Below are 26,913 nucleotides of genomic sequence, written 5' to 3' on the forward strand. Positions count from 1 at the left end.
CTTGGTACCTGAATTCTTTCACGCTGTGACAGTGTCCCCCAAGGTGAGCTGAGATGTTTGGAGGCGTTTCCTACAGATCCAGTGGATGGGGAGGGGCACCACTAGACTGGTCTTATTGTTGTGAGTTGGGTGAGGTCTCATTGGTCACATGAGCCTTCCCAAGGACATCTGGGGGACAAGGACAAAGCCTGCCCCAACCGGTCTCTGTATCATCAGTGCCTGGACGGTCACATTCTTCTGTCAGATTGTGGTCCGTCAAATGCAAGTGAGTCTGTCTTTGGGAAAACTGGAAATACACAAATACTGACATTTGAAGAGAAGCCGAGAAAGGAAGAGCTGATTCATCCACTACGGAAAGAGACTTTGCAAGACTCCTTTAAGCAGCAGGGGTATCCCTCGGAGAAATGATTGATTGTTAATTCTGCTTACAAACACTGACCTCCAAAGATAAGCAGATACATCAAGGGGCGATTACTCTGTTACCAAAAGACACTTGGTGAGGCTTAAGGAATGCCCAGTGGGCTCCTTTTATATATACATTTCTCTTATTTTTTTCTGCTTACATAATTTATACTTAGGGAAAACTCAAACAGAAAAGAACTATTTCATGAGGACAGGGATATTCCTCCATTATCCACCCCCCCGCCCCCCCAAGCCCTCACAGAGAACCCATAAAAGCCTTGATGCATTTTTCCTCCACAAATGTTTTCTGGTCCTGTGCCAGGGCTTTTTCAGGTCCATTCCACTTACATACAGCTTTTCAGAAGCACATTTGGTCGAGTAAAACCAGAAGCAGCCAGAACCCCACCATTGTAATATTGCTGTTATTCAAGGAGCAGAGAGCCATTGCTGTCTCTAAAGCTCCCTGCCTTTAAGCAGGAAAGCGAAGCAACTCAGGCTCTGGGAATGGGCTTTCAGGAGGTCTCTGCACCACTACAAAATCTAAAAGGGCCGAACAACCCATTTACCACTTGCACCAAGCCCAGGCTGGGCTGAATGGACGCTTCGGTCAGCTCTGTGGGAGTGGGAGCCTTTCATTTCCACATTTATGGTTGACAGCGACGGGACACCGAACTGAGGGTGTGCTGGGTTTGCTGGTGTTGGGCGGGGGTGGTGGTGATGTGTGCCTGTCCCTCCCACCCGGGGTCCCAGGAGAGGGATATTCACTTTCACTTAAGCTTTTGCCATTTGACAGAGGAGAGGCACTTTATCCTTGGCTGCCTGAGTCGTCATAAACAGAGTAATCAGGTTTCTGGAAGGGGCCATTGGGGCCTTCTCAGGCTGTAAATAGTTTCCTTGTGCTTGCCCAAGATGCACTCAGCTTGCTGACTGTCCCCATAAAATGGTATTGCCATCTTCCCAGACTCCTTGGAGTTTAATGCGGTGCCGGTGCTGCCCATGGGCTGGCCTGGCCTGGGAGGCCAGACATCTTTCTCAGGCTTTCTTTCTCCCCGCTACCCTGCCCACCAGAAAACTTGTATAAGGAAGGAAACAGAGGCACCGAGAAATATACATATTTGTGAGAAATATATATATTGTGTTTAAGTTGCTCCTTGGATGGCTGGTAATTCCAGAACTTCTGCTGTCTGCTGTGGCCTTCCTGGTCCATGGCACAGATCACCCTGATCTCCTGAGTTGCAGAGAGCTTGAAGAGCAGGAACTGACGAGGCAGAAGATACCTGCCCCTCCCCCACCCTCCCAGCTCTGTCATTGCTCTTATGCCCTGGGTGGTGGCCACCTTGTGCATTTTCAAAGCAAGCAAAGAAGGGGGGGGGGGACAGGATACTTGAGTGGCTTCTGTTTTCTGGGGTGTTTTTCCTTTTCTTTTTACAAATCTTAAGTGTTTTTTCTTGTTGCAAAAGTAGTACAAACATGGTATAAAAAAATCTGAACAGTAACAGAAATATAAAATAGAGAAAGTCCAGCTCTATAGGGAAAACTGACAGGAAATGTCTTAGACGGTTTAGCTAGTATACATGTGCCTGTTTAATTAGAAAAATTATGTATTTCTGCAAACATCAGAAAATGCCATAGAATATTGTGCATCTTGGTTTTTTCAATACATGGTGTCTAGACATCATTCCCTAGCTAAACGTAAAACCTATCTTACGCTGTAAACGTAAAACCCTGTCTTATGCTGGAATGCCATCTCCTGAATGCATTTACCCTGATTTATGAAGTCTGCAAATGACCGATTTTTCAGCAAGACCAGAGGTGGGATCACAGATCAACCACCGCTGAGTTGCCCACACTTAGTGTCTGCTAGCCGCACCACAGTGTAAGATTCCGCGACCTCAGAGTTTACAGGGATATTGAAGTTAATGGCAGGTGAACCATGCAAGACCTCTAAAGTAAATGTACTTTAAGTCAAAGCTAGTATGCTTTATAAAACATATGGAAGTGTCAATAAAGATATCTGTGTCCACCCTCCAAGTTAAGCCAACATCCTTAGCTATGCAACCCGTGCCCATCTGCTATCTACATAATGCGTTCAAAGTCCACACCATGAGGAATAAATATTTGCCTTGTGTCTGGTCTCAGGTGTGTTTAGCCCCAAACCAGAGACTGAGCCACGTGAAATTAGGTCACACCTGAAGGAGATTAGGCTGGAACACAGAAATTGTTTATCGAAGATTCAGTCTACACTTGGTCGCCCTAGGAAGGACTTAGAGACACTATTCTCACTCAGCAGGCCTGTTGCTCTACGCCACATTTTTATTGCAACCTTGGAAGTTATTGAACTGAGTCTCTTCTTTGAACTCATCTATGAAGCCTGTTCCTGTCTGCATCAAGGGGCATGGAAAGGTCTCAGAAAGTCCCTACCCAATCTGTTTGCTGCTTTCACATTTCCATCCACTTATAAAAGATGCAGTGAGTTCAGAGGTCTGGGGCCCTGCCACGTGAACAATTAGAAGCAGCCTCTGGTTTTGAGTACGTGACTCCAGCATGTGAAAACAGCCAGCCCGGGCTCCTGATTGCATGGGGACATTCCACATCTCAGCTGGCTCGCAGGCCAATTGAAGTGTCCCCCAGACTGGGAAAGGATGACTGTCTCTTTAGGTTAGTAGTCAGGACTTTGGTTACAACCCGTGACACCTTAGCTCTCTTGGAAACTTGACTTTGGGCTGACAGCTACAGATGCCCCTGTCACACGTGTGCCTTCCAGGCAGAGCCGCGGGCGGGACGTCAACACAACCCATCAACACCTCACATCAAAAATCCAAGTTGGCAGAGTCTTAAGCAACTCTCTCTAAACCCATCTACTCCTGTGCCCCAGAGCGCATATATACCTAATACACGTCTTTTAAAGTGTAGTTTTTGTAACTTTTAATATGACTCAAATGACAGAAAAGTTGCCATAAGGTATGTACTTTGCCCAGACTCACTACTCCCTTACATTTTGACCTGTTTATCATTCTCACTCTCAATCTCTTCCTTCTGTTCATCTGTCTTAATCTGTCTGTCTATCCATCCATCCGTCTGTCTTATCATTTATGCGTGTTTTCTTGAACCACTGGAGACATTGTACCTCTTCACCCCTAACTACATCAGCATGGATTTCTTAAGAACACGGGTTTTTCTCTTACATAATCATAGTGCGGTTGCATTGTCTTCTCAGTCGGGACCATCACAGCATATCCTTCAACTGTCGGGGGAAGGAAAGAGACACACATGCTTTAAGGACCCTGCTGGATGCTAGGCATTGCACCAAGGCAGTTTACATACTTTGTAGCAGTTTTGTCTTCTAACCGGCCCGGGAATCAGTTTTCATTTTCCCTGTTTTATAGATAAGCAAACACCGGCCTGGAGAAATTCAGAAACTTCCCTGGGGTTAGTCACTGGGGAGTAGATGCAGATCCCTGTGTGTCTGATGCTCTCATCTCCCTGGCACTGGTCCCTGGAGACCTTAAGGCCCAGAAGTGGTGTGTGTCTGTCCTCAGAAAGGCGCCAGGCCTGCCTCTTTTGTTCTCTCATTGGATCGTCTCAACTCTGCAAGGCGCTGCAGACACAGTCACTCAGGGAGTGGCCGGGCGCTTCAGCAAGGCGCTCACTGCTTGGAGCTTGTCTTCCGCGCTGTGAAGACGAGACCGCCCGGAACGCAGGCGCGTCTGCAAGATGAATGCGTCTGTGAACGTGTGCTTGCTGAAACCAGCTGATTGCATGGGGCAGGGGGCAAAAACACGACATTCCCTGGGATAGGGAGTGGGAAAGACACAGGTTTCCTGTTTAGCCCAGCACCCTTGGGGAAGGTTATCACTGTCCTAGATCCTCAGGTTTAGCTGGGCCAGTCGTCCGGGAGGAGTGGAATTGTAGAACTTAGAGCCGTACAGCCACAGATACTTCACATCTGGAAAGACTCTGGACGTATAGACTGCCTCCCTCGTTCCAGACATTGGGAAATGGAGGCTCAGAGAGGAAAATGAGTTTTTCTCCGTCATGCACCCAACCAGTGGCCAGGCTGGGACTTGGATCCACGCCCCCTGTCTTTGGCTACATCGGGAAGCCCCAAACTTCTTACAGCCCGACCCCCTCATCATCGACTCCTACCTGCCTCACGCAGCCACAGCCCTGCGTTCCATGTTTAGAAAAGTACTGTATCTGCTAAAGAAAGTACTTATATTAGTGAGTAATTAACTATTACCCATTTTTATTAATCAAAAACACAGACATATGAATCAGACTTTCTCATCATCTAACAGGGTTACCATATTGATAGAGTAAAGAGACTCAACTCAGGTTTTTTAAGTGTCAAAAATTGGGGTGCCTGGGTGGCTCAGTCGTTAGGCGTCTGCATTCTGCTCAGGTCATGATTCTAGGGTCCTGGGATCGAGCCCCACATCGTGCTACCCGCTCAGCGGGAAGCCTGCTTCTCCCTCTCCCATTCCCCCTGCTTGTGTTCCCTCTCTCGCTGTGTCTCTCTCTTTCAAATAAATAAATGAAATCTTTAAAAAAAATTTTTTAAGTAAATAAATGCCAAAAATCATGACTCTCCCTTGAAATACTATTACCTTCAAAGACCCTTAAGGACACATTAGAGAACCCAGGTTGGGAATTAGCGTACAACATCCTGGTGTGTGCTCAAAGGGACTCAGGGTCGTCTGTGTCCTCAGTGGACAAATTTTACTCTAGCTGTTCACCTGAAGACCTCATTCTCCCTTCCTCTTCCCTTCCCACTCCCCTCCCTCCCTCCTTTCCTAACTCATTGTTCAGATCTGCCTTGGGGCATAAAGCAAATAATAGCAACGTTTATATAGACAGTCTCGAGAATAGATTAGAACGATTATGCCTGTAACTGGACACCTGTTATGAGTCAAATATGATTTTGAATCTAATTGAGTTTAATGAAAAGGTGTTTTAGATCAATGGCAGAAAAGAACATAGACCAGCCTATTCTAAATCAAATATTTGCAAAAGAATATAACACATAAAAAGGTTTTTTTTTTCTTCTTTCCCCTAACCAGATAGGGTTTCTCACTTGGCCCTGAAACCAGACACAAACAAACCATTAACACAGCGATTTGCAAGATTTTTCAGGCCTCGAGATGTTCATTTCGTGGGTCACTTTGGAAAATGAGAAATGGAAGTAAACTGGTCGGAGTAAGGATGCTGCTAGTGGTCACTGGAGGGACGTGGACTCCGCCCGGAGTCAGTCCATTGTAGACCTGCCTTCTTGGGAGAAGAAAGTATTCATGAAGTGTATTTTTAAAACTTGAGTGTAAACCATAACTGAGACCCAGTCATTTTAGGACCTAACAATGTCCACAGCATGAATTCCTCTTGCACTGTGGTGACTGGCCACCGAGGGAGTGCTTGCTCTAGGAGGCCTGGTCCACTATGCAGCAGCTCGGGTACAAGCCTTGTGAGCTGCTCTTCCTGCCTGGAGGAGACAGTGACAGAGGGGCCGGCCTTCATGCTGGTCACTAGGCAACCGGACAGGCAAGGAGCAGGAGTGGCCCAGAACGACCCTGTGGTTCTGTGTGTCTGCCCTGTCGTCCAAGCACGAGTTAGCCCAGGCCGACCACAGCAGAGGCACAAGGGGCAGAAACGTGCTTGTTTGGAGGGGGGCGGGCAGAGCACCCAACACAGCCTGCCTGGTGATAAACTCTGAGGACCAGCCACATTACCCTGCATCGGAACTCAGCTGGGTCTGTGGTCTTTATGCGGACCACTCACCCTAAGGGAGAAGCAAAGGTCCCGCATCTTTGTGGTCATTCTGGAGAAGAGCTCAGCTCTTGGTAGCCAGGCTCAGACTCAAGTCTCATCGCTTACGAAGAACTCAGTTTGCACTCCATGGAGTCGCAGGGATGTTCTGGGAGCTGCCTGGGTCAGATGCTCAATCCCATTCCTTTTTGCTAAAGTGTTTGACCTCTGGACATGGTGGAGGGGGAGGTCTGCAAGGGGCACTTGGGTTTCTCCAAATCAGAGCTGAGCCATAAAAGGAAATTCTTACTGACTCTAATTGTCCTCAGCCCAGATGAGACAAATGAGGGCTCTTTGTGATGGAATTACCCAAATATTAGCCCTCGCGAGGGATGAGACCCACATCAAATGTAATTAGATGTTGAAGTTCACTTTATCATAGAATATGGTGATTATGCAAATGTGGGCTATGCTATTAGACCATGTTCCAGGTCTGGAAAACTGCATCCTTCTCTTCCACACTGGATTGGCTTCTGGTTACTCATTCTTGAACCTCCCAGAGATTCTGGGCTGATTAAGGTTTGCACAGACCAAACACGCACTTCCTCCCTCCCGAAGCTTTGATTATGCCCCATTCTTGGCTTCCAAACCGTGTTCCTCAGAGGTCCCTTGGGGCTGCTGGCTGGTGGCGGTAGCAGGGGGCCGGGCCCCCGGGTTTGCCTAGCCCAGCTCCTCTTATTTGTGGAGCATACTGGGCTGCTGAGCAAACCTGTATTTGCGGAAAGGATTCAAGGCTAACACGGTTGTGAAAGCCACCGCCCTAAACCACGCGTTGTTGTCACAGATATCTATATTTAAGGTTCCCACAAATCCTTGCTGTGCTCTTTTTTCTGTGGTCACACAATACGAGGTATATAAGAAAAATGTTAAAAAACCTCTCTCCTCCTACTCCTTTCCAGTTCAGCTCTTTGACGATAACTAGTGTTGACAAGTTGCTAGGTACCCTCCCCTGCCTGCCTTTCTCTGTCTGTGCTGATAGCCTTTAAAAATTTTTCATTATGAAAAATTTCAAATGCGCAGAACAGGCCAGACTAGTATAAAATGAACCCCAAGTTCCAAGGGTGATCAAAACTTTACAACACTTGTTTGATGTGTCTCTTTCTCACATAGAGATTTTTTGTCTGTTTTTTTTTTTTTTAACAAAAAAGGCATTGGCTTGAATGCCAGTTCGACTACCCTCCTTTTGTTTTGTTTAACAAAAAAGGCATGTGCTGTCTGGCACCTTATTTTGTTGCTGAACTGTCTTTAAAATTATTCCTTATCAGCTCACTTACCTCTGCCTTTTAACGGCTCTGTCATCTTCCATTATCTGCTTGGACCATCATTTACTCAAACATTCCCCTACTCTCAGGCATCCAGGCTGTTTCCAGAATTTTACCCTACCTTATAAATAACTGCAGTGTCCTTGAACATAGGTGTTTATATATTGGTGCATTTATTTCTGTAGGAGAGATTGCCAAAAGTGGGATGGCAAGATCCTGGGCTATCTGTACTTCAAGTTTTATTAAATATTGCTCAAGTGTATTCTCAGGCGGTCATAGCGTATAGCCTGCCCCCAGTGACCCAGGGATAAACCCATGTGTTCACAACTCTGGCAGTTCTGGATGTGATTGCTCATTAAAATGCTGGAAATCTTTCCTGTAACGGGGTGGCATAAAATTGATATTTTATACGTATCTGGGAATGGATTCTTTTTCTGCATTCATTTCATATTATCCTTTTGCAATCATTATTGGGGGGAAGATGGTCGTGAGGGACATCTGGAACAGAGGGCCAGAGGGAAACGTATTTGGAAGACTAGGCACAGCTCTCTGTTCCCATCAGTTTGCACAGCGGAAAACGGGTGCCGGCCGCGTGGTACACATCTGCAACCTCCCGGAAGGAAGCTGCACGGAGAATGACGTCATTAACCTGGGGCTGCCCTTTGGGAAGGTCACTAACTACATCCTCATGAAGTCCACTAATCAGGTAGGTTGGGCACTTTCACACTGGAACGTACCAGATAGACCACATATTGGTGGAGGGAACTATATAATTTTTTTTTAAAGGAGCTATTTGTGGGGGATACCTGGGTGGCACAATCAAAGTATCTGCCTTCCACTCAGATCATGATCCCAGGGTCCTGGGATTGAGTCCCACATTGGGCTCCTTGCTCAGCGGGGAGCCTGCTTCTCCCTCTACCTGTCACTCCCCCTGCTTGTGCTCTCTGTCCCTCTGACAAACAAATAATATCTTTTCTATTTTTTTTTTTTTTAAGAAGGTATTCTTTGGGCCCCTGGGTGGCTAGGTCAGTTAAGCGGATGTCTTCAGCTCAGGTCATGATCCCAGCCTCCCAGGACCAAGCCCCATACTGGGCTCCCTGCTCAGTGGGGAGCCTGCTCTTCTCTCTGCCCCTCCCCCCTGCTCTGCTCTCTCTCTCTTTCTCTCAAATAAGTAAATAAAATCTTTTTTAAAAAAAGCTATTCTGAGAATAAAGAGGTAATACACAGTTGGCCTCTTGTTGGTATAGCACAGAGGTTCTGTTTGGTGGTGGTGTTTTGCTTACCCTGGTCTCGCCTTATCCTCCTTGTGATGGGAACTGGCCTCTTTGAGTAGCCTGGAGGTAAGGAGGTACTTTGGAATGAGGGACTCATTAACATGGAAGAGCTAACTGACCCCCCAAAATAGAAACCCGTAAACTCGAATCTTTTCGCTATATTACAACCCCCCTGAGTTAATGCTACAGTCTTAACCGTCTAAGCTTCTTGTATCTGAAAGCCTGGGTTTGGAGCTAGCCAACAACTCTCTCTGAACAGATGTCTTCAGAGATCTTTGGTGTTAGCATCTGAAGTCCTTGGGCCTTGTAGCAGGAGAATGGGTGGGAATTGATTGGTGCCTGGTAAGTCTAAAGAACAAAGAACCCTTAACCCGTGGGGGTTGAGTGAGAACTTGACGGTTAATATGGCTGTCTTTGCTTATAGAGTGAAAGGATGAGTTTATGCAGAGAAATAGTCAGGAATAAGAATATTTTATCTTTAATGTTAATAAATATTTTTACTTTATGAACCAAAGGGGCAGACATAGACATTCTTTTCTTTTTTAAGATTTTATTTATTTATTCATTTATTTAGAGAGAGAGAGAAAGAGTGTGAGTAAGGGGAGGGGCACAGGGAGAGGGAAAGAATCTTGAGCGGACTCCACACTGAGCACAGAGCCTGATGCGGGGCTCAATCCCACCACCTGGAGATCATGACCTGAGCCAAAACTGAGAGTAGGGCACTCAAGTGGCTGAGCCATCCAGGGGCCCCAGGAAGTTCTTTTCTTAATTAACACATGAACTTTAGAGACTCTGAGCCAGGTCAGATCACTGGTGGTCTTCTTCTGTCAACGTGGGCTTGGACTACTCACTTAGTCCCTTTGCTCTGACTGCTCAGAATTCTATTTTGGATAAATGTACAGAATTCAGCCTGCAACGTTAACGCAGTAAGATTCCCTGAATTAGTATTATTCCCACCTGACAGTGGAGAACTGGACGTGCTAAAATGTTTGCATCAAGAAAGAGGCGCTTAGAAAGCTGGGTGACAGGATCCGAAATAAAACCCTAAAGAATGCTGACTTCTTCATCTCCCACACATCTGCCATAGACTGTGACAGTAGGGAAAAGCATCTCTGAAATTCAGAAACAGATGCGAGGGAAGGAGGGAAGACGAGCTTGGTGAGCCCACTCGGTTCAAAGGAACTGTTTGTGTAGGGACCCACAGTGAGGGCTCCCTGGTCACAGACCACTTTCCCTTTCCAACATCAAGGGACCGTGTGCCGTCTGTATAGTACAAACCAAAGCAATCTAAGAAATGGTAACAGGATGAACGCACCACAGCTGCTGTTGGGGTGAACTAGTGGGTCAGTCAATACAGTCTATTTAGAAACTCTCTGGAGACACTGACTGAATGCAAAAGCCCATTTTTTTGTGTGTTTTATCAGAGCAGTTAAGTAAAGAGGGAATGCGCTGTAGAGCTGTAACTGAGGGTTTTCTCCTCTCTGTAACTCAGAAAGCCGTGGCCTTCTTTCAAGCCTTGGGAGCCCCTGAGTGGTTTGGTGTTTTTCTTTCCCTGCAGAGAAAGTGAGAACTCAGAGACTCATGGCTGTGTCTCTGTCTCCTATCCTCATTGCGACAAAATAGCAAATTTTGCAGCTATCAGCCCAAGGTCACTTGTATAAGACTCACTCTCCCTCCCCACTACATCCCCTCAGAGAACTGTGGGTTAATGGATCCTCCCATCCCAAGGGGGCCCCTGTGGCATGATGTGGCCCAGGATGGATAGTGAGAATTTAAGAATTATTGGTAACCGGGGGGATTAGGAGAGGGGCCATCTTATAATGAGCTCTTTGGATAAAGTTAATAAATAGGTCTCTTTGAACAGATGGGATCAAAGACAGCTTCTTGCCCTGATCTTTTTTCTTTTTATTGAGGTATAAAATACATACTCTAAAGTGTACTAGTCTTAAGTGTACAACTCCATTAATTTTCTACATGTGTACACCCATGTAATTACCACACAGGTCAGGAGAAGGGACATTTCCAGAGAACCTCAGAAGGTTTCCTCATACTCCACCCAGTCAGAACCCCACCCCTGCCCCAGAGGGAAGCTCAGCTCTAGCATCTATCAGCATTGATTCATTTTGCCTATTCTTGAACTCCATAGACATGGAATTATGTCTAGTACTGACTTTTGTTTAAGACCATTCACATCAGGGGTGCCTGGGGGGCTCAGCTGGTTAAGCATCTGACTCTTGATTTTGGCTCAGGTCATGATCCACACCCCCGTGTCAGGCTCTGTGCTGGGTGTGGAGCCTGTTCAAGATTCTCTCTCTTCCCTCTCCCTCTGCGTCCCCCACCGCCCCAACAACAACAAAAGACCATTCACGTCAGCTTCAGCTTATGTCCTTCCATTTTTTTTCCTAGGCCTTTTTAGAGATGGCTTACACAGAAGCTGCCCAAGCCATGGTCCAGTATTACCAAGAAAAACCTGCTGTGATCAACGGGGAGAAGTTGCTCATCCGGATGTCCAAGAGATATAAGGAATTACAGCTGAAGGTAAAGCATTCTCCCGTTGTTTAGCCACTCGGCAGCATCAGCTGTGTGTCCCTTGTGGGGCACTGGCCTAAGTGCTGGCGGGAGAGAGGGGACAGGAAAACATCCAGAGATTACCTACTGCCTTTGGGAATATCACTTGGGAAGGCCAGCCTTTATAACATGGCAAGAAAAATGCTTATTGAGATAAGTACAAAATGCAAAGGGATGCTGGAGACAGCATGACTAACTACATGCTACTCGAGGAGGGGTCTCGAGGGAAGACTTACACGGGAAGTCTTTTGAAGGATGAAGGAAGAAGGGAAAGGTGTTTGCATTTCAGAGGTGGGAGCTCCAAGCATAAACCTCTGAATATAACCTCCTTCTCTGCCCATCCAGAGCTCCAGTAACTTTCTCTTCCTCTCTCACCGCCGCCCCGCCCTGATCTCTTCTTCTCTTCTCTGTCCTCTATAATTATGTCTTCAGCCCCATAGAAATCCTTCTAAGCAGCGCATGACTATATTGGCCACAGTCAGGGATGAATTCAGATAATTCCAAACGGCTTTTGTTTCTGTTTTAGCTTGTTCTACGTTTGTCTCTTCTTTTTTCTTTTCTTTTTCCTTATTTTATTGTGAGGTATAACATACATTCAGAAAAATGACTAATTATATATTGTGCAGTTCAAAAAGTAGTAATGGGGGCACCTGGGTGGCTCAGTCAGTTAAGTCTCTGACTCCTGACTTCGGCTCAGGTCACGATCTCAAGCCCCTTGTTGGGCTCTGCGCTTAGTGCAGAGTCCGCTTGTCCCTCCCTCTCTGCTTCCCCCGCACCTCAAATAAATAAATAAATAAAAATAAGTAGTAATGGTTGAAATCTCATAAATCCCATAAAACCACCACCAAAGTCAAGAAATACAACACCAGCGGCTCCCAGAAGCCCCTCTGAATCCCTCCACAAGCTCCACCCCTCCCTCTCCACTCTCCTGACTGAGAATGATCATTTCTTTGCTTTTCCTTAGAGTTCTACAACCCATTTCTGCCCCCCCTTAACATTAGCATTTAGTTTTGCCTAATTTTGACTTTACATGAATGGAGTCGCGTTCTTTGTGTGCTTTCATTAAACTTCTGCCATCCATGCTGGGTGTCTCTGCTTATTCTCACTGTTACATAAATTTCCATTGTATGACTATGTATTTATACGTTCCACTGTTGATGGACATTTGGGCTGTTTCCAGTTTTAGGGTATTAGGGACAAGTTACTATAAACATTCTTGAACATGGTATCCTGGTACATCCGTACACGAGGTGCAACGAGGGGCACACAGGTAATTAGGAGTAGAATTACTGCATCTCAAGGTATGCTTACCCTGAACTTTACCAGCAAGCCCTTTTCAAAATCAGTTGTCCCAGGGGCGCCTGGGTGGCTCAGTGGGTTAAAGCCTCTGCCTTCAGCTCAGGTCATGATCCCAGGGTCTTGGGATCGAGCCCCACATCAAGATCTCTGCTCAGCAAGGAGCCTGCTTCCCTCCCCCCGCCCCCCCCACCTACTGTGATCTCTGTCTGTCAAATGAATAAATAAAATCTTTAAAAAAAAGAAATCAGTTGTCCCAGATTTACGTTCCTGCTAGAGTAGGAGTTTTCAGTGGTATGCATTCTTACTAACGTTTTGTTAGATGACTTTTTGATTTTTGCCTATCTGGAAATGTATATTGGTTTATTAAGGTTTTATTTTTTACTTTTTCTAAAAGATTTATTTATTTGTTTTACAGAGTGAGCACACATGTGACTGGGGGGGCGGGGGACAGAGGGAGGAGGAGAGAAGCAGACTCCTCACTGAGCAGGGAGCCTGACACGGGGCTCCATCTCAGAACCCTGAGATCATGACCTGAACAGAAACCAAGAGTCGGACACTTAACTGACGGAGATACCCAGGCAGCCCATCATGGTTTATATTTTTATTTTCCTGATTAGTAATTGAGGCGAGCCCTTTTTCCTGTGTTCATTGGCCATTCTGTTTGGCTCTTCTGTGGTGGAAAGTTTCTTTTCGGGTCGTTTGCCCATGCTTTTCTTTAGACTGTGTCTTCTTCGTGGTTTGCGGGAAGGAGCTCACTTAACTGGGGCACTTAGTCCATTTGGATTTATTGTAATTAAATTGCTCTATTTTTATTTAAATCTACTTCTTATTTTGTGCTTTCTACTGTCCCATTTTAATAGCGCCCTTCCAGTTCACTTCAGATTATTCCACATTTACTGAGGGCCCATTTTGTTCAAGATCCACAGCCTTTAGTCTGCCTTCAAGCTTGAAGACCGGAGACAAAGGCTCAGTGGTTTTTGCTAGCTAAGGGTAGCATTCTGACAAGTCTGCATGTGGAGATGGTAATGTCGCCAAAGCCTTGATTCTACTTTGCTTGTATTATTGCTTCTGAAGTTCCTTTGCCAACAATTCTAGCAGAACCTGGCATTTTCTCCCCTGGGGAATGAAAGCATGTTGCTTTGCTCAGGCAAATGAAAGATCCCATCCCACTGTGGACTCAGCCAAAGTTTCTGTTCTCCTGGATTGTCCCCTGGAGGCTAGAATTGAATTTCTGCACTAAATTCCCAGTGGATCTTCGGTCTCTAAATGAAACGTTGTAAGATTCTGATTAGGATTAGCAGGAGTGCTCAGCTTTTTAAATGAAGGGACTAAGGCACCATAGTACCCTCCTGCGGGAGATGGTTTGGGGTGGTGCAAACACCATGGGTTAAAGAGGTCGGATGGGCAAGGTCTGCACTCAGCAAATGTTCACTCGGTGCCCACTGTGGGCGGGAGCTGGGCCAGGTGCCATGGTTATAGACGCAGCAAGCTGGCAGACGAGCTCACAGTCTGGTGTGAGGAAGGACGGGAAAACAGAACCATCGACAACCACGTGGCCTATTCCGCATTGGAGGGTGCTGGTGCTACCTGGGTTTTACCTAGTCCTGCTTAGATGAGCTCGGACAAGGTGTTTAAACGCATGAACCTAGTTTACCAGATCAGGAAAGGACTCTACGTTGAGTTCGTGGGTTTTTTGTTTGTTTGTTTTTTAATATTTTATTTATTTGACAGAGAGAAATCACAACTAGGTGGAGAGGCAAGGCAGAGAGAGAGGAGGAAGCAGGGTCCCTGCGGAGCAGAGATCCCGATGCGGGGCTCGATCCCAGGACCCTGAGATCATGACCTGAGCCGAAGGCAGAGGCTTTAACCCACTGAGCCACCCAGGCGCCCTGAGTTCGTTGGTTTTAAGCACTTTCCCCCTCCACCCGCCCCCGTGTATTATCTCTTTGAGTCTTGCGTTCACCTTCCCCTGGGAGGTGTGTAGGGTGGATAATGACAGTAATTATAACAGTACAACAATAATACCAAGAATAGGTACTTTTAATTGAGTCTTGGTACTCTGGGTCAGGTCATGGGCCAGACCCTTCACATATATCATCTACTCTAATCCTGACATCAGTCCCGTCAGACAGGTGTTCGTGATCTCAGTTTAACCCATAAAGAAACGGACGCTCAAGGAAGTTCAGTGACTTGCACAAGATCATAGGGCCTGGAAGAGCCCTGATCAAAACCTGGGACTGTTTTGACTTTGTGTATGTCTGTGCCTCTGTGTTGTGTTAGTAGGATCTCCACTGTCCGTGGGGGAAGTCGGGAAATCTGCCATTAGTCCCCCAGCCCCGAAGCAGCAGACAGTATTCTACTAGGGTTTCTCGAACTTTATGTACGAACAAATCATTGCAGGTCCTGTTAAAATTTCTGGTTCAGTAGAAGTAGGGCAGGGCTGTGATTCTGCCTTTCCATCATGCCCCCGGGAGGTGTTGCCGGTTCTCACAGCACACTTTGAGCAACAACGGACTAGAACACGTTGTTTTCTGCCCTTTATGAAGGATTTTCTGCTCCCAAGCTGTCCCGATGCCTCCATAAGAAAGATCTCAAACCCCACTGCAGCCACAGAGGAATGCATGCATTGTGGTCCCTATGTTGGTGTGAATCAGCTAGGACTTTCTCTGCAAGTGACAGAAAATGATCTCCTTTAAGCTTATGGACTAAAGTGTTTTGGTTTTTTTTTAAAGGGGGGTATTTATTGGCTCGTGTAAATGAAAAGGCCAGGAATGGCCAGGGCTGCGGGTGCAGCTGGCTTCTGGACCTCAATGATATCATTAGGACTTGGCTCTTCTCCGCTCTGCCTCATTCTGTTCCCTTGGCTTTGTTTTGGGGGGTCTCCCTGGATGGCCCTGGGCAGCCCCAGCCTCCCTCCTCTAGGTGGCGTGATGGCTTCATCGACTGCAGCCGTCTGGCATCTCTTCCTCTCCGTTCTGTTCCTTCGACAAGAGAGCCTGGGTTTTTTGGAGTAGCTTCCTCAGATGTCCGGAGAGCCACTGTGATCGGGCTCGTTCGGGACACATGTCCTTCCCTGAGCCAATCTTGTGGCCAGGGAAGGCCATGCTGTGGCTGGCCAGGCCTGGATCACCTCAGGGCAGGGTGGAGGAGGGGGAGTGACTACTGGGGAGGTAGACATCAAAATACCGTCTCTGTGCGCGTCTCTGGGCCATGGGGGGGGGGCACTTGGGGTCCCATCAGAGCTTGCAGAGGTGGGGGATATTTTGATTGGTGTTTTTCCTCTCCCTTTACCTTTGGCACACCAGGCAAAGTGGAGGGAGAAAAAGGAAAGATATAAGGTATCTCTCATTGCCTCCCCTGAGTATTTCCTCGTGCTGGCCATCAGGTCTCCCCATACCCTCTTTGTGGTAGAGGCTCTATTCCTCAGGGCACTTGGGGCAGAATCTTTCACAGAATGAGAAAGACCAAATCAGAAGGATCAATAAGAAGTGAGTTTTTTCTTCCTGCAGACCTGGACGAGAAGAATGAGCTCTGTTCTGGGCTGTTCTAGAGAGACTTCTCCAAAACCATGGTGTCTTACATGCAGAAGGGAACTTGGACTAGTTTAAACCAGTGTCTCCCAGTTACTGCATCGGAGAAGCCTCAGGGGAGTTTTTAGGTTCCCTTGACCAGAGATTTCCCTGAGAGATTTGGGGTGGGGTTGAGGGTCCCAGGCGGTTTGGGGCCAGAGGGCCTGGTTTCAGAGCCACTGGTCTTGTCAGCCTCTCAGCCACAGAGAGTGTCTCTGGCCCTGAGAAGCATTCTTGGGTACGTTCCATGGTGCCCTCAGGAAGGTTCAGTCAGCAAATGGGGACTGAGGGTTTTCTCCAGGTAAGACATGGTACTGAGGGCTGGTGAATTTGCTGTGTAACTGAAGAGACAAGCTATTCCTCTGGAAATTATACAAGACTTAAACATGAAAGCATCAGTATGGAGCTCCTCGAAGTTCAGTGGCAAAAGGCAGTGTGACTGGCTTGCGTAAAGGAGGGAACGATTGCCGAGTAGCCTTGAAGGCTGTGGTGAATCAGCTCAACAGAGAGGGTGTCCAGGAGGAAGGAGTCAGCTGAGAAGGGACCAAGACCCCGGGAAGCACAGTAATGTCGAGAAGGGTCAGGGCTGCTGTGACAGGGGCTGGCTGTGACAGGTTCAGGGTTCATAAGGAAGGTTTCAGCATCTTCCCGGAACTTTTGAGACATGGAAAACAGCCACAGAAGGGTCAGAGGAAACCTTCCCGCAGCTCCTTTTATGTAGGCCAAGCACCCGTGACTTTTATCAGCATAGCCTGCCATGCTGCCATGCCTCGAGGCTGCTGGTGGATGCCAGATGGGCCTCATTATCTCATCTTTATAGGTGGAGAGAGGGAGTCTCCCACAGACAGCGAGCAAGCCTTGACCCCAGATCACCCAGCCAGCTGGAGGCGGAGCTAAGCTGTTCTTCCTAGGTTGAGATCCTCAAGTCCAGGGGCATCGCTCCAGGATGATAGCGCTTCCCTTGGGCAATCTGGGGCTTGGACTCTCACCCTTGTCTGAAAGCAGCAAGATGCGTTGACCATGAGCACCATGGATGGTCCCCCGTAGGGTTATTGAGGCACGTCAGTGTCTTCCTAGGATGGGTGAAAAGATCTACGGCTGGGATTTGCTTCAGAGTGTTCTGTGGGGTGGGAAATGGGTGGGGTTACAGATAAACTAGGGTGGTCAGAATTGTTGACAATGGAGGCAGAGCATGGCGGTTCAAAATGCCATTCTCTGTGCTTTTGTGTATGTTCGCAGTGTTCTGTGATAAAGAGGTACCCAAAATGTCAGGGCCGCTCCATTCAGCGTCATGCTCACACTCCTCACGCCCTGGATTAAACTTTTTCTTCCTCTGAGAAGGTACTTTGTTCCCCTTGGGTGGACCGGGCCGTGCACCCGAGTCCTCGTTGCTTCTCTTTGGCGTCTGCATGGCCATCTCTGGTCTGACGATGACCTCTCTGACTTTGCCTAGAAACCTGGGAAAACTGTGGCTGCCATCATCCAGGACATGCACTCCCAGAGGGAGAGGGACATGTTCCGGGAAGCGGACAGGTGAGGCCTCAGCCCTGGGCATCAGGGCGGATTCTGGGCAGCTGGGATGCTCTCCCGTCTCTTATTTGTAGGGGTTATTCAGTCACACTGTGTCCTGCCTTTGCCCCTGCTCTGTCCATCAGCCCTTTTTGGGCCCTACTTTTCCACATGCCTGATGGAACGCATCAGTGCTGCTCAGGGTAAGCCTCAGGAAAATGCAGAATGGTAGGCTTCCTCTCATCAGCTCGTCCTTTGTTGGGGAGGAATATATAGAGGAGGCGTTCTGTTGATATTTGGCCCTTTGGGGCAACTGTACACTCCTGCTGAAACAGCCTGGAAGTAGGGATGTGTGTGTGTGTGTGTGTGTGTGTGTGTTCCTTTTATAGCCACCTGTTGATTTTTCATGGGGTGAAGGTAGATGTAGGAAGAGGAACATAGGGGAACCACCCCCTCCCCCGCCCCCCAAAAAGTAGGGACTTGAACAGTCATGTCCTCTGAACATGGAATGCATTCAGTTTTCAAACTTATTTCTTCCGACTGAAATTGTGACCATACCAGGAGGAGGCTACAAGTTTCCCAGTGTTGCTGCCCCACAAAGATCCCGTCCCTATGGAGAGTGGAGTAGAGCACAATCTGTGGTTCTTACCCACTGCTGCCACAGGTGGCGCTCTAACGTCACTGCCCAGGGCAGAGTCCAGGCTGATTCCCCGCTGGTGGTCCAGGCAGCCTGGTCCCAGTGAGCCACCCTGTTCAGTCAGGGCTGCATGGGTTTCCTGTATTTGGGAACCAAATGAAAATCGCCTGTTCTTTTAGAGTAAAGGGTATATATACAATTAAGTAGATCTGCTTCATAACCAAACAACCTTCAGAAAGAGAGAGAAGGAAAGAGAGTGTGTGTGTGTTCATATGTTTGTGTATCTTTCTATGTAGCTGCTAGGATTTGGGATTTCCATTTATTTGGGATTTTTTTTTTCAATGGTTGTTTGAGTTTTTTAAAAAGATACATATAAAGCCATACGCTGCGGCTTGCCTCTCTGTTGGGAGGAACTAGGAGGTCTTGCTCTGAATCTTAGGCAGATTGAGGTCCTTTTCTGGGATTCAGTTTCTTCATCTGAAACACGAGCAAGTCGGAGCTCTAAGGTTCCGAGCCTCCAACCCTAACATGCCTTCCTCGTTCTTTGGTTTAGGATCTCTGAGCCTGGCCTCCTCACTCTCGTCCCCCCAGTAATTAGCATCCTTCTACCATGCCTAGGATCTGAACAAACTGAAATGAGAAGTAAACAAGACAAATGGCGGCCAAGAGGCTGCCATTACAGTAGAGACCAGGTGGGTTGTGGCTTTGGTCTTGTAGTCAAGAGGCTGGACCATTGAACCCCAGGGTCAGGCAGCCTTGCCCACCAGGCTGGACCGGGGCGACCTCCCCACACCCCAGGAGGAGCGATGACCACCCCCTGAGCCTCCTTTGTTCCAGGAGGAACAAAGATGGGGTGGAGACAAACTAGTCCAATTATTTGTGCCAGTTCCCAGGAGCAGAATGAGTAGAGGGACAGAGATGGCCAGGACTGTCCTTAGGGAAAATTGTCCTCCTAGAAGCCCAGAGGAGGAAGAGCTTTCTCCTGTAGCACTCTGTGTCTTCTGTACAGCTGTGGTGAAGAGCATATGGCCACATGTGTTATGGGGTTATGTGTGTGGCGTGTCCGTGCGAGGAGCTGGGCGTGTCTGTGTATGGGGGCTGGGGATGTGCAGATTCTAAAACCCACTCCTTTGCTCCCTAACAGATATGGCCCAGAAAGGCCACGGTCTCGCAGTCCCGTGAGCCGGTCACTGTCCCCGAGGTCCCACACCCCGAGCTTCACCTCCTGCAGCTCTTCCCACAGCCCTCTGGGCCCCACCCGAGCCGACTGGGGCAGCAGCCGGGACTCGTGGGAGCACTCGCCCTATGCCAGGAGGGAGGAAGAGCGAGACCCGGGCCCCTGGAGGGAGAACGGGGAGGACAAGAGGGACAGGGTAGACATGTGGTCGCACGATCGCAAACACTACCCCTGGCAACTGGACAAAGCCGAGTTAGAGGAGCGGCTCGAAGGAGGGAGGGGCCACCGAGAGAAGCACCTGAGGCCGGGGTCCCCCAGCCTGCTGCACTCTGCCTCGGGCTACAAAAGCCGAGAAGAGGGCTACTACCGGAAGGAGCCCAAGGGAAAGTCAGACAAGTACGTAAAGCAGCAGCAGAATGCTCCCGGGAGGTCCAGGAGGAGGGAGGAGGCCAGACTGCGGGACAGCAGACACCCCCACCCTGAGGACTCAGGCAAGGAAGACGGGCCGGAGCCGAAGGTCGCTGGCGCCCCTGAGAGCACCAGGTGGAAGCCAAGTGAGAAGAACAGAACCAAGAGACCCGACAGAGACCCAGAAGGAGCTGGTGATAGAAGAGAAAGCAGGATGGCGGGGAATGAGGTAATGATGCACTCTCTCCCCCAGGTAAGGAGAGGCAGGTTCCCGAGCAGGGCAGTGTTAACATAATGATGGTTCCCTTTCGTGGAATGAATGAGGCACTTACTGAAGGTTGACTCTGTGCCAGGCACTGAACCAAGCACCTTATCTCAATCAAGGTATTTAATCTTCACAGCAACTGTGGTGAGGTAATATGGGTAATAATACGATTATGGCTATAGATGAGGGAACTGAGGCACAGAGAGCCTAAGTTAGTTGGCTGTTTGCACCGTCTGCAAACAGCAGAGCGCTGGGGCTCCAAATCCCTCTGCACGCTGCTGCCTTGGCTGGAATTTAGGCAGTGATGTGTCGCAGAGGCCTTCTGTGGTCCTGTGTGTGTCCGGGGTGGAGGGGACCCGTGGTGTTTGCACCACCGCACTCCACCCAGGGAGGTGAGACCTTTGGTCTGCTCCATCCTTTCTCCTGCCCAAAGCATCCGCTGACCTGGGGTTTGATGAGAGGTGGTAGAGAGAAGCAGCCACCACCCACGAACTCACCCTGGGTGCCCAGAGCTTGGTGAACTGCTCTGGACACTGTCCAGAGCTTGATTTCCACTGTAATAAAAATGCTCGGCCGTTGGCTGGCCCCTTTCATCCACGCGTCTGAAAGGGCTTGTAACATACTGCCTACTGCGGTTCACACGGCGGGTCGTGAGGACTCACGGTGCAAAATTCACCCTCTCACTGGGCTTATGCTTCCTTCTTGCCCAAACCACGTACGTTTAGGTAGGAGCGGGATAGAGGAGGTTGGGGAGCAGGGTGCGTCTGCATAAAGAACCCAGCTTTAAAAATCCTATATGCGTATTTCCTAGCCTGACCCAGGACTTAGTGGCAGGGACAAAGTCAAAATAAGAGCCCAGTTCTCGACTCCAGGGACACTGAAGAGCCACGCGTTTTTCCACTACTCCCTTTACTCTTCCATGCCCTCGGCCACTTGGCCAGGCAGTGTGCTAGGCGCGGGGCGTCCAGAGGTGAATGGGGCAGGGTCCATGCTGGGGCGAAGACCAAGGTCTCATGGTGGAAGGAGAGCAACAAAAATGATTGACATTCAGTGGGGCCGGTGCTGGAGCAGAGCCGCGGAGGAGTGCTCCAGGGCGTTCCCTCCGCGCAGGGACAGGGAAAGCTGCACAGAGGTGATGTGTGAGCCGGGCGTGGGGAAAAAAAGCAATGGGGGAAGCAGTGAGGGCAAAAGCAAGAAAGGAAGACTGTTTCTAAGAACCTACAAATACTCGGTGTGGCTGCATCTTTAGGGGTCTTAAAGAATAATGTCTTTAAGAAGTAAAATCATGCTCTTGTGCAAACATAAGATGAATACTTGTGAAAGATGTTATTTAACTCGCGAATTAATGAGGGTGCCGGCAAGATGTAAACGCTGGTCTAGAGGAGAATCCAGAAAGCTGGCAACATGGAGAGGTGCTCGGGAACGCAGAAGTGAATTTGCTAACAGATCGAAAACTGGCCTCTTCCATGGGCATGGGAAGCCAATGGCATCTCCGCCACATAAAATTCCTTTGCATTGAGAATCTTTTGCCTTACTCTCAGTCTTCTACAATTTACAGGGCTGTAAAAGACTTCAGCTCACAATAACAAAAGGTGCAGACTCCTGTGGGACCAGACCTCCTGGAGGGAGTCTGCTAGACAGCGAACTGTCCAACATTCCATGGGAAGAACACCGTCGTCTTTTTTGCCCAGCTCAAAGTCTGCCACAGTTTCTTCTGACTGGCATAGCAGGGAGAGCTCAGGAGATGAGATTAGGGACCTGGGCGGAAGGCCCTCGTGTGCCTCCCTGAGAATTTGAATTGAATCTTGAAGACCTCTGAACCTGAGGATTTTTTTTTTTTTTAGATTTTATTTGTTTATTTGATAGAGAGATAAAGAGCACCAGTAGGCAGAGCAGCAGGCAGAGGGAAAGGGAGAAGCAGGCTCTCCACTGAGCAGGGAGCCCGACGCAGAACTTAATCCCAGGACTCTGGGATCATGACCTGAGCTGAAGACAGATGCTTAATCGAATGAGCCCCCCAGGCACCCCAGAGGATTTTTTTTTTTTTAAAGATTTTATTTATTTATTTGACAGAGAGAGACCACAAGCAGGCAGAGAGGCTGGCAGAAAGAGAGAGAGAGAGAGGGAAGCAGGCTCCCTGATGAGCAGAGAGCCCAATGCGGGACTCGATCCCAGGACCCTGAGATCATGACCTGAGCCGGAGGCAGCGGCTTAACCCACTGAGCCACCCAGGTGCCCCCCAGAGGATGTTTTTAAGAAGCGTGCCTATGCTTGGAGGGATCGAAGGAGCTAGTGATGGGTCAGTGCCTTAGGAGGAGGCTCAGAGGGACAGAAAGCAGCAGCCCCTTGGGCAGGAGTTTCAGCCTAGACCTCAGCCACACGCCAGCAGCCTAGAAACCTGTGTCCCCATGGCAAAGGGGTGGAGCCGCCCCCTCCTAGTGCACCCCCACTGCCGCCCTTCTTCAGTGAGCTGCCTGCTCCCACTGTTTGACCTACCCGCTTTCTTCGCTTGGCCCTTTTGAGGTGACACATACTGTGGGTCGTGCCCCGAGGCCTGATGCAAAAACAGACGCCCCGAAAACCCCATGGGTTTCCCCAAGGTCTGTCTCTCTGGCTGGTTCTGCCTCTAACAGCCCCAGAGTGGGGTCACTAGGGACTTGCTGGGGTCCCAGCGGATTGCTTCAGTGGGTTCAGAGCCAGGAAGCCCAGCACCAGTTGGAGGAATATCAGCAGAACCAAGTCTTCCTCACTGACCTCAAACTGTATATCACAATCTTGAAAACAACCCCAGCCCCCCAGGGCTGCCCCAGGAATTAGATGACGGCATTGACTAAAGTTGGAGCTGGAAGGCAGCAGGCCTGAGGACAGTGTCCTTGCCTTTCTCCTAATGTACTGGGCACCTCCCACCACAAGGGCCTTTACCTGTGTTCACCTGCCTCGGCGCCCCGCCCCCCCTGAAGTCCCCGGGGCTCCCTCCTCCCCTCTTTTGTGTTTGCTTGTTGCCACACTCTCTCCAAGTGTATTTCTGGCCAGGAATACCACTACGTAAAACCACGATGTCCCAGCCTGCTTCCCCTCCTTCCCTGCGTACTTTTCCTAGGTCCAACCTATCCCCTGATGTCTGTCTTTATTTAGTGTCTATCTCTTCCTCCCCCCCCCCCCGCCCCCAGATGTAACCTCCAGAGGGCAGGAATTTTTGTCTGCAGTGCTCACTGCTATGTCCCCAGACCCTCAGATGAGGCCTTGACTCAGAACAGGTGTTCAGTAAATATTTGCTGAAGGAAAGAAGGAATGACTGAACCTGGACCATGGAGACAGGCCTGGCTTCTGAGAACCAGGTCACACCCTGTTCTTCTCTGCCTCAGTTTTCTCATTTGTGAAATGAGTGTGATCATGAGGCAGTCGTAGGACTTAATGAGCTTGTGCTCATTTGAAACTTCCAAGATCTCCGGAGAAAGTTCCTGTGCTGGAGAGGCCAGTGTGTGTGCTGCTCGGTGCTGGGGCCAGGTCCACCCGTGGGACCCAACCTTGACCACAGACCGCAGAAAGGATGAAAGAAATCAAGTCACTGAGTACAGTGAACACAGGAAAGAAGGGCAGTCAAGGGTTACAGACCCAGATGCTTGGAGAAGGGAAGCCAGGCAGGGGATATGGACCAGGTAATAGGCGCGAAGCCAATATGGAGACAAAGGGCTATGGCAGACCAGGGAGGAGGGACCTGTCTGTTGGGGGCAGTTAGCCACTGCTCAGCTCCATTTTATGGCCGCCATTCAGGACTGCATGTCCTGTGCTGCTAGATTCCCCACTTTTGGAGGAGCAGCACCAAAGTCCAGATATCTATGAAATTTCCTACATTTTAGAAATTGTATACGCCAAAACATGTCTGTGGACCAGGTGGAGCCCAGGGGTCTCTAGAATGCAGCCCCCAGTATAAACAGTCCATAGGAGCGAGAAATAGGAGAACTATTCATTCTGAGTTCAGAGCCTAGACAGAGACTCAAGCATGCGAGGCAAGTGTGACCCTAGTTAACTATTCTACCCCCTCCTTTAAGCCTTCAGGTCTCTTCTCTTTTATAGACTCATGTCCACAGAGCGCCTAGTACTGGGGCTGCAGTTCTGAGGGAAAGCTGAAATGACCCCTCATCTCATGGAGCTCAGATCTAGTGGAAAGACTACTAATCAACTCCTCATATGAGTAGAGGAGCATGTGTGTTGAGTGCTAAGAAGGCAGTGGAGGTATATGCCTGTGACAGATCAGAGGCCTACCTGGTTTAGGATGTGACTGTTGAGATTTGAAGGAATGGTGGGTTTCACTGAGTGAAAAGGAAGGAGAGGGGTGCCTGGGCGGCTCAGTGCATTAAGACTCTGCCTTCAGCTCAGGTCATGATCTCAGGGTCTTGGGTTCGAGCCCCGCATTGGGCTCTCTGCTTAGTGGGGAGCCTGCTCCCTCCTCCCCCTCTGTGTGCCTCTCTGCCTACTTGTGATCTCTCTCTCTGTGTCAAATAAATAAATAAAATCTTAAAAAAAAAAAAAAAAGAAAAGGAAGGAAAGCAGAACAACATGTGCAAAGGCCCTGTGGCTGGAGGCCAGTGTGTTGGAACGGAGACAGCCAGGGTTAGAATGGTGGGAGGTATATCTGGTTTGTCAATGGGTCATATCATGCAAGGCCTTGTAGGCAGGTAATGGATTTGTCTTCATCCCAAGTGCAAGGGGAAACAAATGAAATATTTAAGCAAGAAGGTGCAGTGAGGTTATGATAGTTTTTGCCTTGTTGCGTGGTCATTCTTGATCACCTTGGGGAGAATAGACTTGGGAGGAGGCTACAGAGGAGAAGGGGGAGAACAGTTAGGAGGTGGCTTACCGGTAGCCCTATCCCTGTGGCAGTGGATCTCTGTTTGCAATATTGGGACCTAATATCTTAGTCTGTGAGCTGGTGTGGGCAGCTGGATGCATTGTTGCTTTTGTTGATTTGCCTTAAGCTGCTGCTCTCATGTGATCCCAGGGCACAGGGTGCACTGAAGGCACTGTGCATTTCCTTTGTCTGCAGGGAGGAAGCACGGGGATCCAACTGGCAAGGTGCTTCCAGCCAGCCAGGCTGTCCTGCCTCTCCCAGCTTGAACTGGGGCAGGGAGGTCTCTATTGTGTTGATGTAGGAGTGTGGTTGTAGGAATTGCTTGGGGAGGGTGGGGATTACTTCCTTGGACAGGGGGGACCATAGATAGCTTATTCAGGGAGCTAAAATAAAGAGATCTCCTGTTGGTAGGTGCTATGGGTTCTGATGGCTAAAAAGACATTTTGGAGCTGCTTTGTGCTTAGGTTAGCGTAGACGACTGGAGCAGAGCATACAGTGGACTCTTGTGCTCCAAATGCCACAAAGAGCAAGGACAGAAGGATTTCAGTTCTCTTCCCCTGTCTGACCATAACTGGTTAAACCAGTCAGCCCTGAGCTCCTGCCCCAGCTGGCTCCTTGTCAACTCCAGAGAGGTGTGTCTGCTCAGAAGAAATCAGAATTCGAGTCATTACTTAGAACCTCAGCCAAAATTGTCAAGAAAATGCAACGTACCCTCGAGAAAGTCCAGGGAGAGTCACTGATCTGGGGGCCAAAGTTGAAGTCATGGGAGAATATTCTCCAAAAACTTCTAACATGGGGGTTGGCAAACTTTTCCTACAAAACACCAGACCATAAATATTTTAGGCTATGTGGACCAAGAAGCCAAAGTGAGGGTACTATGTGGGCTCTGACGTAAGCATTTAAAATGCAACTATTTAAAATTTGGAAGCCTTGTTAATTCACAGATTATATCAAAAGATTATATATCAACAGATTATATCACTGGTTCGGATTGTCTTGAGGATGAGAGTTTGCTGACCCCTGTTCTCAAGGATGGTCAGAGACCTTAATTCCCAAACCAAACAGCTGCTTTCGGTTGTTCAGTTTCTCAGACTGGAGCGCTAACTCTCATGAGGGACTGACTCTGAGGGAGAGAATGGAAGGAAGGAAGAAGGGAGGGGATTGCTAATGGGGGCTATGCTCTAGGTCAGAGAGAGGACAGAAAAAAGGTTGAGGGGGACACTGGTTGGTTGACAACCCCCTTCCTACCCATAAGTGGCCTGGATGTGAATTTTATGGCCAAAACAGATTTTTTTGAGGGGGAGATATCACCACAATGGTTGTCAACCCCAAGGCCAGTTTACCCTTGGTCCCTTTACTCACCCTCCCTGCCTGTAGGTTTCACAACTGTGAAAACACCCAATTTGCCAGAGATTTCTGCTGCACTAAAGACGTCAGTCCAACCCTTGAGACATTTCGGTGCCTCCACTGGTCTGTGTGACTTGAGCAAGTTACTGAACCTCTCTGATCCTTCATTTCCTCATCTGTAAAAGGCAAGGCACCTACCTCCAAGGGGTTTGGTGAGGATGAAGGATGAGTTGCCTCTGAGACACACCTGAGGACCTTTATCTGCACCGCTTTCTCTCTCAGTGCTCCCTCTCTCCTCTGCCACTGCTCACTGTTGATTTGGTTTGTTATGTTCTTCTTTGGTAAGGCTGGAAAAGAGGAGCAGGAGGGTGTGGAAGAAAGCACCTCATCACCAGCCAGGCAGGAGAAAGAAACCAAGTCCTTGGATGCGGAAGACTCAAGGACAAAGAAGGTAAAGGTCCCCGGTGCTAGCAGGACAGCCCCATCCGCATGATGGCCCTTGGGCCCTGCGTCGCAGGCGTCCTGGTCCTGCCCTGGGATGCCCC

General features: G+C 48.8%; 1 protein-coding gene across 1 annotated transcript in view; it reads left to right on the plus strand.

Moving 5' to 3' along the window:
• The window catches only part of RBM20 (RNA binding motif protein 20), a 180,722-nt gene that overhangs the window by 139,188 nt on the left and 14,621 nt on the right, over positions 1–26,913 (plus strand). Inside the window, exons 6-10 of the mRNA XM_046027448.1 lie at positions 8,026–8,169; positions 11,144–11,275; positions 17,627–17,706; positions 19,464–20,133; positions 26,715–26,819. Of these exons, the coding sequence (XP_045883404.1) occupies positions 8,026–8,169; positions 11,144–11,275; positions 17,627–17,706; positions 19,464–20,133; positions 26,715–26,819 (1,131 nt within the window). The remainder of the gene's footprint in view (positions 1–8,025; positions 8,170–11,143; positions 11,276–17,626; positions 17,707–19,463; positions 20,134–26,714; positions 26,820–26,913) is intronic.

The sequence above is a fragment of the Meles meles genome, chromosome 13, assembly GCF_922984935.1.
Source record: "Meles meles chromosome 13, mMelMel3.1 paternal haplotype, whole genome shotgun sequence".
Lineage (NCBI taxonomy): Eukaryota > Metazoa > Chordata > Mammalia > Carnivora > Mustelidae > Meles > Meles meles.